The sequence below is a fragment of the Vipera berus genome (assembly GCF_964194415.1).
Source record: "Vipera berus genome assembly, chromosome: W".
Taxonomy (NCBI): Eukaryota; Metazoa; Chordata; class Lepidosauria; order Squamata; family Viperidae; genus Vipera; species Vipera berus.
In genome coordinates, this window is record NC_138210.1 from 47,285,835 (window position 1) to 47,302,838 (window position 17,004).

Here is a 17,004-nt window from a genome sequence, read left to right on the forward strand (position 1 = left end):
TGGAGAAAAAAAGGCACAGCACACCAACATCAAAACCTCATCCTCACTGTAAAACATGGCGGAGGGAGCATCATGGTTTGGGGCTGCTTTGCTGCCTCAGGGCCTGGATGGATTGTTGTCATTGATGGGAAAATGAATTCCAGAGTTTATCACGACATTTTGCAGGAAAACGTATGACCATCTGTCCGCCAACTGAAGCTCCGCAGAGGATGGGTGATGCAACAGGACAATGACCCAAAGCATACAAGTAATTCAACAAAACAATGGCTTCAACAGAACAGAATACACCTTCTGGAGTGGCCCAGTCAGAGTCCTGACCTCAACCCGATTGAAATGCTGTGGCATGACCATAAGAGAGCGATTCACACCAGACATCCCAAGAATATTGCTACACTGAAACAGTTTTGTGAAGAGGAGTGGTCCAAAATTACTCCAGATCGTTGTGCAGGTCTGATCTGCAACTACAGGAAACGTTTGGTTGAGGTTATTGCTGCCAAAGAAGGGTCAACCAGTTATTAAGTCCAAAGGTTCACATACTTTTTCCACCCAGCACTGTGAATGTTTCCATCTTATGTTCAATTAAAACATGACAACAGCTAATATTTGTGTAGTATTATTTTAAGCAGACTGTGTTTTTCTATTGTTGTGACTTACATGACGTTTAGAGCGCATTTTATGGCCAATTTATGCAAAACTCCACGTAATCCCAAAGGGTTCACATACTTTTTCTTGCAACTGTATACTATACATTTAAGGGAAGAAATTCAAACAAAATTTATGTATGCTGAGCTGGTACAAAAATACATATGTAATTGTTTTTTATGTGGGAGAAAAAATAGAACAGAATAGTGGTTCTCAACCTTTTGTGACCATGGATCCCTAAGACTTAACTAAAGATTTAAATCATAACATTTCTTCAATCCTTCGCAGACCCCCTGTGATGACATTGCGGACCCGCAGGGTTCCACGGACCACAGGTTGAGAACCACTGGAATAGAATATTCTTTATTGGCCAAGTGTGATTGGACATACAAGGAATTTGTCCCTAGAAGCTCTTTGTATTACAGCCAGTACACTTACAGGTAGTCCTGTAACTTACAATACAATAGTTACAATAGTTCATTTAGTGACTGTTCAAAGTTACAACAGCACTGAAAAAAGTGGCTTATCATTTTTCACACGACCGTTGCAGCATCCCTATGGTCATGTGATCAAAATTCAGATGCTTGGCAACTGGCATGTATTTATGACAGTTGCAGTGTCCCAGGGTCATTTGATCACCTTATGCGATCTTCTGACAAGCAAAGTCAATGGGGAAGCCAGATTCACTAAACTACTGTCTTACTAAACAACTGTGGCAAGGAAAGTTGTAAAATAGGGCAAAAGTCACTTAAAAACTATCTCCTTTAGCAACAAAATTTTGGGCTCAATTGTCATAAATCAAGGACTACCTATATCAGTGGTGGCGAACCAGTTTCTGTGCACAAAACTCTACAGTCTACATTTATCCACACTCCATTGCAAAATAAGCATTCTTGGTCTCATGTTGGTGACTTTCCAGCCCTATTATTTCTACCTGGCTATCAGCAATTCCAGCAAATTAATACAGATCATTTTGCAATAGTGGCAAATATCTGTAGCTCAGGAGTAGGATGAGGGTGAAAGTTTGTTCTCTGAGCTTGTGGGTTGGTTTCTGAACATTTCATTACCAGGCTAGGTAAAGTCTTCAGCAGAGTTTAGGTCCTATATTGTATTAGTTGCGTTATCTTTTATGAATCTGTACAAGCTATGCATCCAGATGGAGAAAGGCTAATGTGAACAGTGACTCTGATGTGAAATGCTGCATAAGTATTTTTTGTTTGGAAGTTAATTTATATTAGATTTCATCCAATCTACACTCCATTTATGCTGAGAGTGACACCCCCTAAACCCGTGGTGGTGAACCTATGGCACGCGTGCCACAGGCGGCATGTGGAGCCGTCCCTGTGGCTACGCGTGCCATTGCCCCAGAGGGAGGCGGGGCCAGGCTGCTCCCCTGTGCCTCTCCACGTGTGCCTGTGCTCTCACTCTCTTTCTCTCTGCACTGGGAGTCAGGGAGCAGCTGCAAGAGCTGGGCAGATCCGGGCTGGATGGTGGAGGCAGCTGCCAGCACGAGTCCAGCTAAGCCTCCAGAGCGATTTTGTGTCCCCCCCCAATGGCCGATCCTGGTGGCAGAGGCCTGTTTGAACCCTCTGGAGCTCGCATCCATGGCCACGGGGCAATTTTGAGGTGTGCCAGCGGCCCGATCCAGGCTCCAGAGGCCTGCAAAAGGCCTCTTCCCCACAGATCTAGGGCCACGCCGGGTGTCCAGCCATCGCCGCCCAGGCCTCGCTCTGCATGGAGGACGGAGCCCCATCAGAGGCTTCCTGGCTAAGGCTGCAGAGGGGCGCCCATCAGGGCAGAGCAGCTGCCCGTGCCCGGAACCCCCAGACAGGCACCAGGTGGCAGCGAGGAGATAGCCCGGCTTCCCCTCATCTCTGCTGGCCATCCGGGCTCTGTGGCTCACCCAACCCCCTGTCCCCTCGCAACTCGTAAGGCCGGAGTCGCAGCTGCAGCGTGGGTGTGGCCAGAACCGCTCGGCCCTCTGGCTGCTTCCGGCCATGCAGCGGACACAACAGTGCCGCCTGCCCTTTAAGGACAGCAGCCGCGAGGGAGGCGTCCGCTGTAGGGCTCCAGGCGAACAAAGGGTGGCCTGCCGGGGAGGGACCAGAGCCGTGCCTGCCCGCCCACTCTTCCAACTGGGCGTCCCCCTCTTTCAGAGCCAGCACAGCTGCAGCTGCTGATGTGGAGCCGCCGAAGCGCATCCACCTTGCCTGGAGCCGCCTCCGGCCAATTCCTTGGTCCCTCTGCCGCCAGGGCTGAGGCCGCGAGGGGCCGGGTGGGACAACCATGGGGCAGCCGACGCTGGAGTTCAGCGACTGCTACCTCGACAGCCTGGGCTTCCGTGACCGGCTCCAGTGCTCCAAGCACGAAGTGGAGCGCAGCAACAAATTCCTGAAGGACATGGTCAAGGACGACAACGCGCTCATCAGGGCCATCAAAAGTAAGCGGCAGTCGGCTTCCTTCTGTCCCAGAGCCATTTCCTTCCATGCAAGGAAGCAGGAGGAGGTGGAGGGGCAGCCGTGCGACTGGAGCTGCCTCAGCTGCTCGCTTGCAGCCTGATGAGGCAGTGGATTCGCACACCAGTTGCCCCTCCTGCTTCCCTACATGGTTGACCGGTTGGAGCAGCAGCAGAAGCCACCCCCGTCAGATCCGTCGAATGGATGCGCCCAGGCCAGGCAAGGGCTTCCTTCTGTCCCAGAGCCGTTTCTGCCCGCGCCGACAGATCTGACGGGGGTGGCTTCTGCTGCTGCTCCGACCGGTCAACCATGCAGGGAAGCAGGAGGAGGTGGAGGGGCAGGTGGGGGTCTGGAGCCGCCTCAGCTGCTTGCTACAACGAGGCAGTGTATTCGTGCACCAGCTGCCCCTCCTGCTTCCCTGCATGGTTGACCGGTTGGAGCAGCAGCAGAAGCCACCCCTGTCAGATCCGTCGAATGGATGCGGCCAGGCAAGGGCTTCCTTCCGGCTATCCCGGAGCTGTTTCTGCCCGCACCGATGGGGGTCCATGGCCAGTCTGCCATTATGCAGGACAGCCATCATGCTGTGGCTGCTGACAGACACCGTCGGCCCCCAAGTGCTCGCTGGCCTCTATGCAGGGGCTGATAGTGTCAGGCAGCAGATCCGGAAGCGAAGCTCTGCTGACCATCCTTGCACAGGTGGGCCGGCGGCGGGGGAAGGCAGGATCTGGCATGCACCCACCCTTTGCCACTGCAGTCCCACATCATCCCGCATGCACCTCCAGGCCGTGCGTGCGGGACAATGTGGGGTGGCAGCAGGGAGGGGTGGGCTCACGTTCCCCTGCCGCTGCCCCCACCACAGCTTTGCTTCCAGATCTGCAGCCTGCCGGGCTTGGCAATGCAGCGATCACTGCCGCTGCCTCCTGCTTCCCTGTGTGGTTGGCCAGTCAAGGGGCTTGAAGCAGCAGGAGGAGTGGCAGCCACCGCTCCTGTCAGAGCCACCATGTAGACAGGGTCTGCACCAGGTGAGGGCTCCTTTCTGGCTGTCCCGGAGCCATCTCCGCCCATGCCGATGGGACTGCCATGATGCAGGACAGCCAGCAGGCTGTGGCTGCTGATGGACACCGTCAGCCCCCATGCGCTCGCTGGCCGATGGTGTCAGGCAGCAGCTACTCTGGCCCCTGCCTCACCTTGCCTTGCCCTGTGGCAATTGGCACACCCACCCTGCCTCGCCTTGCCTCGCCTCACCCTGCAGGAGGAGCCTCTGGCCCACCACCTCACCCACCAGAGACCCCCTGGATCTCCCCCAACCCTGCCCGGTCCCCACAGGCATCCCCACAAGCATCATCAAGGTGGCCGCACCCACTGCGCCCATACCCACCCAGTCGGTCATGGCCATAGCCACGCCCACCCAGTGGGCCACACCCACCCGGCACCCGGCGATACCTAAGTGGGTTTTGGGTTGCAGTTTGGGCACTCAGTCTCTAAAAGGTTCGCCACCACTGCTATAGCTACTAAATACATACATTTCCCTATGTAAGCATTGTTCAGTGAAATGAAATTAAGAAGATGGTCATTAATATGAATATATAATGACTATCTTGACTGTTCTGGAATTTGATTCTTGCCAATTGGACTTCTTGTTGCTTGAAAACGTTTTGCTGCTTATCCAAGTAGCTTCTGTAGTCTGAGCAAATTGGTTAGGGGAAGCCCTCCTGGGGAAGTTTCATTTCTCACCTAAACTGGATAGGCTCAGTAGGTGTGTAGGCAAATAGTCTTTGGGATATAAATGTTCCCACCTCCAAGGATGCCCAAAAGAAGGAAAACAGGTACTTCAGGACAGCTCTTAAGGCCTGTGGGTATCCAAATTGGGCCTTTATTAAATCAGCATCTGGATCCAACAAAAGAACAGCAGACAGAGTTGAGACTCAGAGTCAATGGAAGAACATGGTCATTCCTTACACAACTGGCCTATTGGAGAAGCTAAAACAGATATTTGGAAAACACCACATACCTGTGTTGTTCAAACCCACCAATACCCTGAGACAGAAGGGGCTTGTCCACCCTAAAGATTGGACACCAAAACGTAAGACTAATGTAGTACATGCAGTCCAATGCAGGGAGGAGTGTTCAGAGCTTTACATTGGAGAAACCAAGCAGTCTTTATACAAAGGATCGCCCAGCACAGGAGAAGCAACACCACGGGACCAGAATCAGCAGTATACCTTCATTTAAAAGAAAAAGGACACTATGAGAAACTATGATATAGAAGAAATTTCACGGGAGAAAATGATTCAATATTTGGAAAAGAATAATTTACCAAAAATTTCAGAAAACTTTAAAATCATGTTAAATGAAAAAATAACGATGGAATTAACAGAGGCTATAAGAAGACAAAAAAAATGAAAAAAAAACACTGGGACCAGATGGGCTACTGGCAGAGTTATATAAATGCCTACAAGACACATTAAGTGCACCGTTGAAAGATGTGTATAATGAATTTTTGTTGGAAGCTAAACTTCCAAATACATGGACAGAAGCAAATATTACTTTAATACCAAAAGAAGATTCAGATTTGACTCAGATAAAAAATTATAGGCCGATATCATTACTAAATGTGGATTACAAAATTTTTACTTCAATAATAGCAGAGAGACTGAAAATATTTTTAACTGAATTTATACTTCCAGATCAAAATGGATTTTTACCAAAGAGGCAAATTAAAAATAATCTAAGAGTTATAATGGACATATTGGAATACTATGAACTGCATCCAGGGAAGCAATTGGCACTAATATTTTTAGATGCCCAAAAGGCATTTGATAATGTTTCCTGGCAATTTATGACTCAACAACTAAAAATAATGGGCTTTGGACAAAACTTTATAAATATGATTGAAACAATATACCACGAACAAACAGCAAAAGTGATTGTGGACAGAGACTACACAGAGAATTTTGAGATAAAAGGTACAAGACAAGGATGTCCATTATCTCCATAGTTATTTACCTTAACTTTGGAAGTTTTAAACAAAAATATTAGACAAGTTATAGAAATTAAAGGACTAGAAATAAAAGGTGAAACTTATAAATTGCAAGCATTTGCAGATGACTTGGTATTTATCTTAGAAGAACCTTTAGAGATGATTCCTAAATTATTGGAAAAGATAGAACAGTATGGAGAGATACCAGGTCTGAAAATAAAGAAAAAACTAAAGTCATAGTTAAAAATCTCACAGATAAGCAAAAAAACATGTCAGAAAAAATAGAACTACAAATAGTTAAAAAGGTTAAATACTTGGGAATATATTTATCAGCAAGATGTTCAACGATAAAAGAAGATAACTATATAAAACTATTGAATCAAATAAGATTGGACCTGGAAAAATGGAAAAACTTGCAATTGTCGATGTTAGGAAGAATTACCACCAAAAATACTGTTTCTATTTCAAACGATATCTATAAAACTAGAGAATTTTTTTTTGAAGACTTAAATTCATTAATTTTGAAATTTATTTGGCAAGGAAAGAAAGCTAGAATTAAATTGAAAATGCTATAAGAAGCTAAGGAAAATAGAGGTTTTGGCTTGCCAGAGTGGGTTTTATATTAAGCATCTGTATTAACATTGGGTAAAAGAATGGATAACGCTCAGAAACAAAAGGTTGTTATATTTGGAGGGACATGATTTACAACTTGGTTGGCACACCTTTTTATGGTATGGGAAAAATAAAATGCATAGGTACTTTCAGAACCACTATATAAGAAACACATTACTATTAACATGGGAAAAATTAAAATGTAAAATATATTTCAAAATACCAGGATGGCTTTCAACAATGGAAGCATTTATACATCCAAATTTAGTTAACTTTTAGAAAATATGGACATATTGAGATATTCTAAATTCTGAAAAGAATTTAAAGTCTAAGCAAGAGATGGAAAATCATGGTGTAGATCTATCATGGTGGACATACTTATTAATGCAAGTTAGATATGATAAAGATGTCAAACTGTATGGATTTTATAAAGAGCAGATCTTGTTTAATCAGACATTATTAACCTCTGATGAGAAACTAATTAAGAAAATTTATAAATTTTTATTGAATTTGAAAATGGAAGATGAAAAAGTTAAAGAAACAATAGTAGCATGGGCAAAGAACTTTGGATACAGGTGAAACTCGAAAAATTAGAATATCGTGCAAAAGTTCATTTATTTCAGTAATGCAACTTAAAAGGGGAAACTAATATATGAGATAGACTCATTACATGCAAAGCAAGATAGTTCAAGCTGTGATTTGTCATAATTGTGATGATTATGGCATACAGCTCATGAAAACCCCAAATCCACAATCTCAAAAAATTAGAATATTGTGAAAAGGTATAATATTCTAGGCTCAAAGTGTCCCACCCTAATCAGCTAATTAAGCCATAACACCTGCAAAGGGTTCCTGAGCCTTTAAATGGTCTCTCAGTCTGGTTCAGTAGGAATCACAATCATGGGGAAGACTGCTGACCTGACAGTTGTGCAGAAAACCATCATTGACACCCTCCATAAGGAGGGAAAGCCTCAAAAGGTAATTGCAAAAGAGGTTGGATGTTCCCAAAGTGCTGTATCAAAGCACATTAATAGAAAGTTATGTGGAAGGGAAAAGTGTGGAAGAAAAAGGTGCACAAGCAGCAGGGATGACCGCAGCCTGGAGAGGATTGTCAGGAAAAGGCCATTCAAAAGTGTTGGGGACTTTCACAAGGAGTGGACTGAGGCTAGAGTCAGTGCATGAAGAGCCACCACACACAGACGGATCCTGGACATGGGCTTCAAATGTCGTATTCCTCTTGTCAAGCCGCTCCTGAACAACAAACAACATCTGAAGCGTCTTACCTGGGCTAAAGAAAAACAGACCTGGTCTGTTGCTCAGTGGTCCAAAGTCCTCTTTTCTGATGAGACCAACCTTTGCATCTCATTTGGAAACCAAGGACCCAGAGTCTGGAGGAAGAATGGACAGGCACACACTGCAAGATGCTTGAAATCCAGTGTGAAGTTTCCACAGTCTGTGTTGATTTGGGGGAGCCATGTCATCTGCTGGTGTTGGTCCACTGTGCTTCATTAAGTCCAGGGTCAACGCAGCCGTCTACCAGGAGATTTTGGAGCACTTCATGCTTCCTTCCGCAGACGAGCTTTATGGGGATGCTGACTTCATTTTCCAGCAGGACTTGGCACCTGCCCACACTGCCAAAAGCACCAAAACCTGGTTCAGTGACCGTGGGATTACTGTGCTTGATTGGCCAGCAAACTCGCCTGACCTGAACCCCATAGAGAATCTATGGGGCATTGCCAAGAGAAAGATGAGAGACATGAGACTGAACAATGCAGAAGAGCTGAAGGCCACTATTGAAGCATCCTGGTCTTCCATAACACCTCAGCAGTGCCACATGCTGATAGCTTCCATGCCACGCCGCATTGAGGCAGTAATTGCTGCAAAAGGGGCCCAAAACAAGTACTGAGTACATATGCATGCTTATACTTTTCAGAGGTCCGATATTGTTCTATGTACACTCCTTGTTTTATTGATTGCATGTGATATTCTAATTTTCTGAGATTGTGGATTTGGGGCTTTCATGAGTTGTACGCCATAATCATCACAATTATGACAAATCATGGCTTGAACTATCTTGCTTTGCATGTAATGAGTCTATCTCATATATTACCGGTAGTTTCCCCTTTTAAGTTGCATTACTGAAATAAATGAACTTTTGCACAATATTCTAATTTTTTGAGTTTCACCTGTATAATGTAGAATTAGAAAAATGGCAAAACTTGTGGGAAAGAAATTATAAACTGACAATGGCAACTTCTTGTAAAGAAAATTTATATAAAATGTTTTATAGATGGCACTTGCCACCAGCAAGATTGGCAAAAATGATTAAAAATATGTCAGAAGTTAGAAATGTAAACATAAGACAGGTACATATTATCATGTTTGGTGGACATGTGTCAAAGCAAAGAGGTACTGGAAAAAAATACATACTTGGCTAGAAAAGATGTTGGGAAAACATGTAGATTTTAAACCAGAACTTTTTTATTAGGTATTATGCCAGAAAAGATTGATTTACATCTGATAACAGCGGCAAGAATCATATTTGCACAATATTGGAAAAAGGAAGAATTACCATCAGAAGAAGAAATAATTAAAAAAATATTAGAATGTGCAGAAATGGACACACTTACTATGAGGTTGAAAGAAAAAGAAGAAACAGAATACTATCAGACTTGGGACTTGTTTTATCAGTGGATGGAGAAAACAATAAAGGATTAGGGATTAAATTTGTATTAGTGAATGATAAACTCAGACAACACGTTGAATAAGCACTATTGAATTATATGGAAAATTTACAAAAAGAAAAAGGACACTCTTTTGAGGACAATAATGTTCACATTTTGGACAGAGAAGATAGATGGTTTGAGAGAGGAGTAAAGGAATCCATTTATGCCGAAGTGGAAAATCCTTCCTTCAATAAAGGTGGAGGGCTCAGACACAACCTGTCCCCCATTTTTTATGCTGCTCTTTCATCAGTCCCCAGGAAGATTAAAACCACAGGTTCACCAGGGAGGCTACACTTAATGACCCACCTAGGGGAAGGATTTGGGATTTGGACATTTACATCCCAATGACTCTCTGCCTACTTACCTAATGAGCCTATTCAGGTTAGGTGGGAAATGAAACCTCCCTGAAGGACATCTGTGGGGTTCCCCCAACCAACTTGCTCAAACTGAAGAAGCTACTTGGATAAGCAGTGAAACATTTTGTACCAACAAAAAGTCCAGTTTCCATGACTCTACTTCCAGACAACTCTACCTGGATGACTGAGAATCTTCATCGACATATTATCTTGACTAGGTTTTTTCCACCATTGTGGCTCAGTGGGTTAGGATGCTGAGCTTGTTGATCAGATGGTTGGCAGTTTGGTGGGTTAAATCCCGAGTGCCGTGTAACAGAGTGAGCACCTGTTACTCGTCCCAGCTTCTGCCAACCTAGCAGTTCGAAAGCACATAAAAATGCAAGTAGAAAAATAGGGAACACTACGGTGGGAAGGTAACAACATTCCGTGCGCCTTTGGCGTCTAGTCATGCCGGCCACATGACCATGGAGACGTCCTCGGACAAGCGTTGGCTCTTCGGCTTTGAAACGGAGATGAGCACCGGCCCCTAGAGTTGGAAACAACTAGCACGCATGTGTGGGGGAACCTTTACCTTTACCTTATCCTTAACAACATATTTATATAGGACTGTACTTTCCTTCCATATTTCAAAAGTCACTGCCACAAACAGTTATATTGGCATAATAGTTTGTCATACTATATTTAAAGTGTTTAATTTGCAGAACTATGTTTATTTTTCTTATAAGTATTAAGTGCAAATAAGGTTCAGTTTAAATAGATGAATGTCAAGGCTGTATCTAGCCAAATCTGTTTCAAGCTTAAATGTTTTTGTTGCAGTCTAAAGTCTAAAAGCTATCATTCCTTAAGATCTGAAGTGAGAGAAAAGAGAGATAAATCTCAAAAGCTCTAATATTTTTCTGCACTGGAATACACTGAGACCTATAGATAGGCAAAAGAACTATGAAGTTTATGTTAATCAAAAAAGTGTATGGTGCACCAGTCTTCAGTGAGTTGCATTATTACATATTCTTTCTCTCCCTTTTTTAGTTCATTTTTATGGGTATTGATTAGTGCAGAACAAAATGATACCTGTTTTTAAACTTGGCATGTATCTGAATTATGCTATCTTGTCTATGGAATTAAAAAGTAGACAATAAGTTTGTTTTTCTATTAGGAAGTTTAATCTAAAATAATAGTATCTGATGAAGTAAAGTATCCAAAATTCTGTATTTAAAACCCATTCAATTTGGAAAACTTGCCAATTTGTTCTAGAAACAAGGTTTATAATTTATTCTTCAGTCTAAATTCATTTTAAAAGTTGGCATTAGGGAGATTTTCATCAAGATGCAGTGAAACAAAAATTTAAATTAAACTTCTCTATTTTCTATTTTTAGAACTCTCCATAGACAATAAATAGTATAATGCAGTCTTGCTTCATTCCTCTGTAAATCAGCATAATCAACTCCCTTCTTATTGACTGGATTTTTCCCCCAGCTGGGTTAATTGAGGGGAAATGAATTATTACAATATCATAATTTATATTCTAATACACACACACACACATATATGTATATGTATATGTACATGTACATGTACATACATACATTCAGTTGAATTATCAGTATCTAAAAGTAGGAATAAGGAACACATTTTATCTGATATGGGTATCGGAAATTCTGTTAGTATAATGACCATAATATGTCAATTTGTTGCTCTAGAATGTTTAATCCTGCATGGTATACAACCAAGCTTTATTTTGGAAGTGCAGTTAATATGAGCTCCCACTAGAGCTGGAGCACTGAATAAATGTACTATGCTTAACACCTGTACATTTTGAGCATTCTTTAGATTAAGGGATGCACATATAAGATCTACATATTTTGATACAGTGTTCTCATTTTATATTTTGCTCAGCATTTACAGCCGAACAATACCAGCATCATCAACAGCAACTGGCACTAATGCAGAAACAGCAGCTTGTACAAATTAATCAACAGCAAGCAAATAGTAATTCTGCAAACACTTCACAGGTGAGGGAATTGCCTGTATTATGATTTATTCCTCATTTTTTTCCACCAGGGGTCATCTCTAATTCTCAGCTGTTGCCATAACATCTTGCAACTAACCAACAGGAAAATGGCTTTCACTTGAATCTACATCTTAGCCATACTCTAGAGTGTTTAGAAGTGATGCTACAGGTGAGTATAGATGGTACTACTGCTGCCCCCTCCTAACACAAAAAGGTGATTCAGTAATTTAAAGCATTGTAAATATGCAGCAGAGGAAAACAAGAGAAGTCTGATTGGTGTCAACAAGCATCACAACATTGAATGCACACCCCAGAGGGGCAGAGCTTGTGTTGCAGTGCTGGCAAGTCTTGATGGATACCACTATAATTGCATTCTAAAGAATTCTAGACAACTCATTTAGATTGTATATGTTTGTATTCCCTTCTCCCCTCCAGTTACAGTTCAATCCCTCCATATGTGAATGACATCACATTTTAACCCTTTCAGTGTTTTCAGAAATTAAAGCTTTTCATCTCTTCTTAAATTAGTTTGCTAAGGGATAGAAAAACTGGGTACAATATGTGTCATTTGGCTGCGTTTCTTGATTTATTCAAGTGTTTTAAAAATAGAACATGCTATGGTTTAAAATCCTGGTGAAAATACCAATAACTTTATATTTGTGTATATACTTACTGCTAGTAATCAAGTACTTGCTTTAAAAAAATAAAACAGTATTTTTAAGCAGATCTTTAGTGCATGCTTTGCATGCCTTTATGGCTGTTATTTCTCTTAGGATTTGTCTATTGAGATTCTCAGCCATCCAGGTCATGGTTGTCCCAAAGGTGCTTTTTCAAGAGGCAACTGGACTTGTTATTTTTTGGAAGACATTTTGCTTCTCATCCAAGAAGCTTCTTCAGCTCTGAGCTAAAGAAACTTCTTGGATGAGAAGCAAAACGTCTTCAAAGAGAAAGAAGTCCAGTTGCCTCTTAAAAAAGCATCTTTGGGTTTTCTTAGGATTGTGGCAGCCCTGCCTGAGCTTCTCGATATCCTCTCGGGGTTGGTGATTGAGTTCCCCAAACTTATAGTTTTGGGTGACTTCAATCTACCATCCCTAGGAGGATCATCTGAGTTAGCTCGGGAGTTCATGGCTTCCATGACGGCCATGGACCTGACGCAAGTAATTCTTGGACCGACTCATGTGGGAGGCCACACCCTTGACTTGGTTTTCTTATCTGGACGGTGGTTTGATGATCTTGGTGGGGGTTCCCCAACTAACATACCCCTGTCATGGACCAATCATCATCTCCTGCGGCTGGTCTTCCGTTTTGCCACGCCCCGCCGTGGGTGTATGGAGCCAACTAGATGGTACCGCCCCAGGCGCTTAATGGACCCTGATAGGTTCCAGGCGGCACTGGGGTCCCCACCTGCTTCCGTTGCTCACAACTCGGCGGATGCCTTAGTGGAAGCCTGGGAAAGGGCAGCCACGGAGGCACTTGACCGAGTTGTACCCTTGCGGCCCCTGACCCGGTGCAGATCCCAGCGAGCTCCATGGTTCTCCGCGGAACTTCGGGAGATGAAGCGTCGGAGACGGGGCCTAGAGAGCTGCTGGAGGTCCAGCCGATCCGAATCCGACCGATTGCGACTAAGAACCCACATTAAGTCTTATCTTGCAGCGATAAGGGCGGCGAGGTCTAATTACTTCTCTGCCCTTATCGCGTCCGCAGATAACCGCCCGGCCGCCCTGTTTAGGGTGACCCGCTCCCTCCTTAATCAGGAGGTGAGGGAGGAACCCTTGCAGGGTCGGGCCGAGGAGTTTGGTCAATATCTGTCGGATAAAATCGCTCGGATTCGGACCGGTCTGGACTCCAGCTGGGCGGAGTCTGACGATCAGGACCCGGGCAGTCTTGTCGATGTTATCTGGGAGGAGTTTGATTCTGTGACCCCTGAGGAAGTAGACAGGATCATGGGGAGATTGAGCTCCACCACATGTTTATTGGACCCGTGCCCTTCCTGGCTGGTGTATGCAGCTTGGGAGGGGACACGAGGCTGGTTCCAGGCGGTCATATCTGCCTCTTTGAGTGAGGGTAGTTTCCCTGCCGTCTTGAAGGAGGCGGTGGTGAGACCTCTCCTCAAGAAGCCTGCCTTGGACCCAGCTGTGTTAAATAACTTTCGTCCGGTCTCCAACCTTCGCTTTCTTGCGAAGGTTGTTGAGAGTGTGGTGGCGCATCAGCTCCCGCTAGTCCTGGATGAAGCGGATTATCTAGACCCGTGCCAATCGGGTTTCAGGCCCGGGTACAGCACGGAGACGGCATTGGTCGCTCTGGTGAATGATCTCTGGAGGGCCCGGGACAGGGGACATTCCTCTGTCCTAGTCCTATTAGACCTCTCAGCGGCTTTCGATACCATCGACCATGGTATCCTGCTGCGGCGTCTCAGGGGATTGGGAGTGGGAGGCACAGTTCTTCAGTGGTTCTCCTCCTATCTCCTGGGACGTTTGCAGTCGGTGTTGGCAGGGGGGCAGAGGTCGACCCCGAGGTCTCTCGTTTGTGGAGTTCCTCAGGGGTCGGTCCTCTCGCCTCTCCTGTTTAACATCTACATGAAACCGCTGGGTGAGATCATTCGTGGTTTTGGAGTTGGGTATCATCAGTATGCTGATGATACCCAGCTTTTCATTTCGACCCCAAACCACCCCAGTGATGCCCTCGACGTGATGTCCCGTTGCCTGGAGGTGGTTCAGGTCTGGATGGGGAGGAACAGACTTCAACTCAACCCCGACAAGACTGAGTGGCTGTGCATACCAGCATCCCGGGATATTCAGAATATTCCACTTCTTTCTATGGGGGGTGAGTTTTTACCCCCCGTAGATAGGGCTCGCAACTTGGGAGTCCTCCTAGATTCACGGCTTACTTTGGAAGATCATATAGTGGCTGTGACTAGGGGGGCTTTCGCCCAGGTTCGCCTGGTGTGCCAGTTGCGGCCCTATCTAGACCGGGATGCCCTGTGTACAGTCACTCATGCGCTCGTGACCTCTCGTCTGGACTACTGCAATGCTCTCTACATGGGGCTTCCCTTGAAGACCACTCGGAGGCTCCAGCTGGTACAGAATGCAGCCGCGAGAGTTGTCTTGGGAGTCTCCCGGTACTCCCATGTTACACCTTTGCTCCGCGAGCTGCATTGGCTGCCAGTTGTCTTCCGGGTGAGGTTCAAGGTTTTGGTAATAGTTTTTAAAGCCCTACATGGCATGGGTCCGGAGTACCTCGGGGACCACCTGCTGCCGGCGTCAACTTCCCTCCGCCCTGTGCGTTCCCACAGAGAGGGCCTCCTCAGGGTGCCACCGGTCAGAGAATGTCGGCTGGTGGCCCCCAGGGGGAGGGCCTTCTCTGTGGGCGCCCCGGCTTTATGGAATCAGCTGCCGGTTGAGCTCCGGATGGCACCTGACCTTCGCTCCTTCCGACGCGACTTGAAGACCTACCTGTTTGAACAGGCCGGCCTGGCCTGATGGGGGATGCGTTGGGGTTTTTATTGGGGATTTTTTACATTTTTCTACTGTTTTTAGTTTGGGCTCGTGTTTAATTCTCTTTTTAATTTTTGTAATTTGTATTTTTATATATGCCCTGTTCACCGCCCTGAGTCCTTCGGGAGAAGGGCGGTATACAAATATAGTAAACTTAAACTTAAACTTAAACTTCCCTCCCTTCAATATACTGTGGGTTTGAATAAGAAATATTTCATACTTGCTGTTAACAGAAGCTGGTGACTTTTCCGTTCCCTATTGTTGGGCTCTGCTTTTGTGGGGTAATAATAATAATAATAATAATAATAATAATAATAATAATAATAATAATAATAATAATAATAATAATAATAATAATAATAATAATAATAATAATAATAATAATAATAATATAATGATAATAATATAATGATAATGATGATGATGATGATGATGATAATGATGATGTGATGTTGGAAGGGACCTTGGAGGTCTAGTCCAACCCCTTGCTCAGGTAGGAAACCCTATACTAGGGCTTTTCAACGGGTGGTACGCTGGCATCTGGCAGGTGGTACGCGACCCTGCCTAGCCTAGACAAGTGTAGTGGGGGGAGGGAATGAGCTAAAGTGGCACAGTACAGGACTTGCCATGAGCCATCAGGTACTGCAGGGCTGCTGGGGCGAGACAAAGGCCCCAGGATCAGCACTTCCGGCAAACCCAGAAGAGAAAGGAGGAGGAAGGTGGAGACAGGAGAGGATATAAAAGGAGGCAGTTTTGGCGGGTGAGGGAGAGGGAGAGGGAAAAAAAGACGTCTGAGAAAGAGTCAGAAGAGAAAAGGCTTTTGTCAGAGAAGAGGTGAGAGACAGAGAGGAAAGGCTTTTGGGGAGGTGTGTGAGAGGCAGAGAAGAAAGGCTTTTGGGGAGGTGTGTGTGAGGCAGAGGAAAGGCTTTGGGGGGAAGTGTGTCAGGGAGAGGGGCTTTTGCAAATGAAGAGAGAGAGAGCACGAGGGGCTTTTGTGAGCAAAGGGTTAGAGAACACGAGCTTTTGCGAGCTAAGGGTGAGAGAGAGAGAGAACATGAGGGACTATTGCAAGCGAAGGGGGAGAGAGAGAGAGAGAGACCATGAGGGGCTTTTGTGAGCAAAGGGTGAAAGGGGGGGTTGCAAGAGAAGGGTGAGAGAGAGCGAGAGGGGCTTTTGCAGGTGAAGGATGAGGAGAAAGAGAGGAGAGGGAGAGAGGAAGCAGGGCTGACCAGCCACCTGACCATCAAGGTAGTGGTGCATTTTAATAAATATTGAGAAATTCATCATACATTTGTCAGTGTAAAAGGAAAGTGATTGTCATGGTTCCGATAGATGAAGCCATTTAAAAAAACTTCAAGGCAAAGATTTCTTCCTTAAATAACATTTTATTCAGGAAACAAAGTATTTGCACTTACATAGTTGAACCCAAGACTAAAGTTCCCTCCCCTCTGATACAATGTAACAAGTTGCAATTCCCACCCAAGAAATGTATTCACATTCACCAATTAATCTAAAATGCAGGCTCTCCTCCCTACTTTTCAGCCTGCCCAAACTTTATCTAGAATTGACCTTGAAGCTCACCCAGCTGCAATTGTTTAAGCTAACTGAAAATGCTCAAGCATTTCCCCCTCCCCCCTTCTACATCTGAGAATCCCAAACAGCAGAAAAGTACAAAGAAAGCAAAAAGTAAAATGGCTGCAATTTCTTAATTGTCACAGCATTGACAGATT

The 17,004-nt window shown here is 44.7% G+C and overlaps 1 protein-coding gene across 22 annotated transcripts in view; it reads left to right on the forward strand.

The window, feature by feature from the left end:
• LOC308676084 (enhancer of polycomb homolog 1-like) overlaps positions 1-17,004 on the forward strand; it is a 282,194-nt gene that overhangs the window by 189,101 nt on the left and 76,089 nt on the right. For 11 of the 22 annotated variants that reach the window (XR_014028261.1, XM_081341796.1, XM_081341800.1 and 8 more), the window contains exon 12: positions 11,666-11,781. Coding sequence is in view for 13 of the 22 variants with exons in the window: in XM_081341796.1 (XP_081197922.1) it covers positions 11,666-11,781 (116 nt within the window). In the remaining 9 variants the exon portion in view is untranslated. Of the gene's footprint in view, positions 1-2,798; positions 3,078-11,665; positions 11,782-11,830; positions 12,310-17,004 lie in introns of those variants that run through there. The other 11 variants (XR_014028260.1, XR_014028262.1, XR_014028263.1 and 8 more) reach the window with 4 other exon arrangements.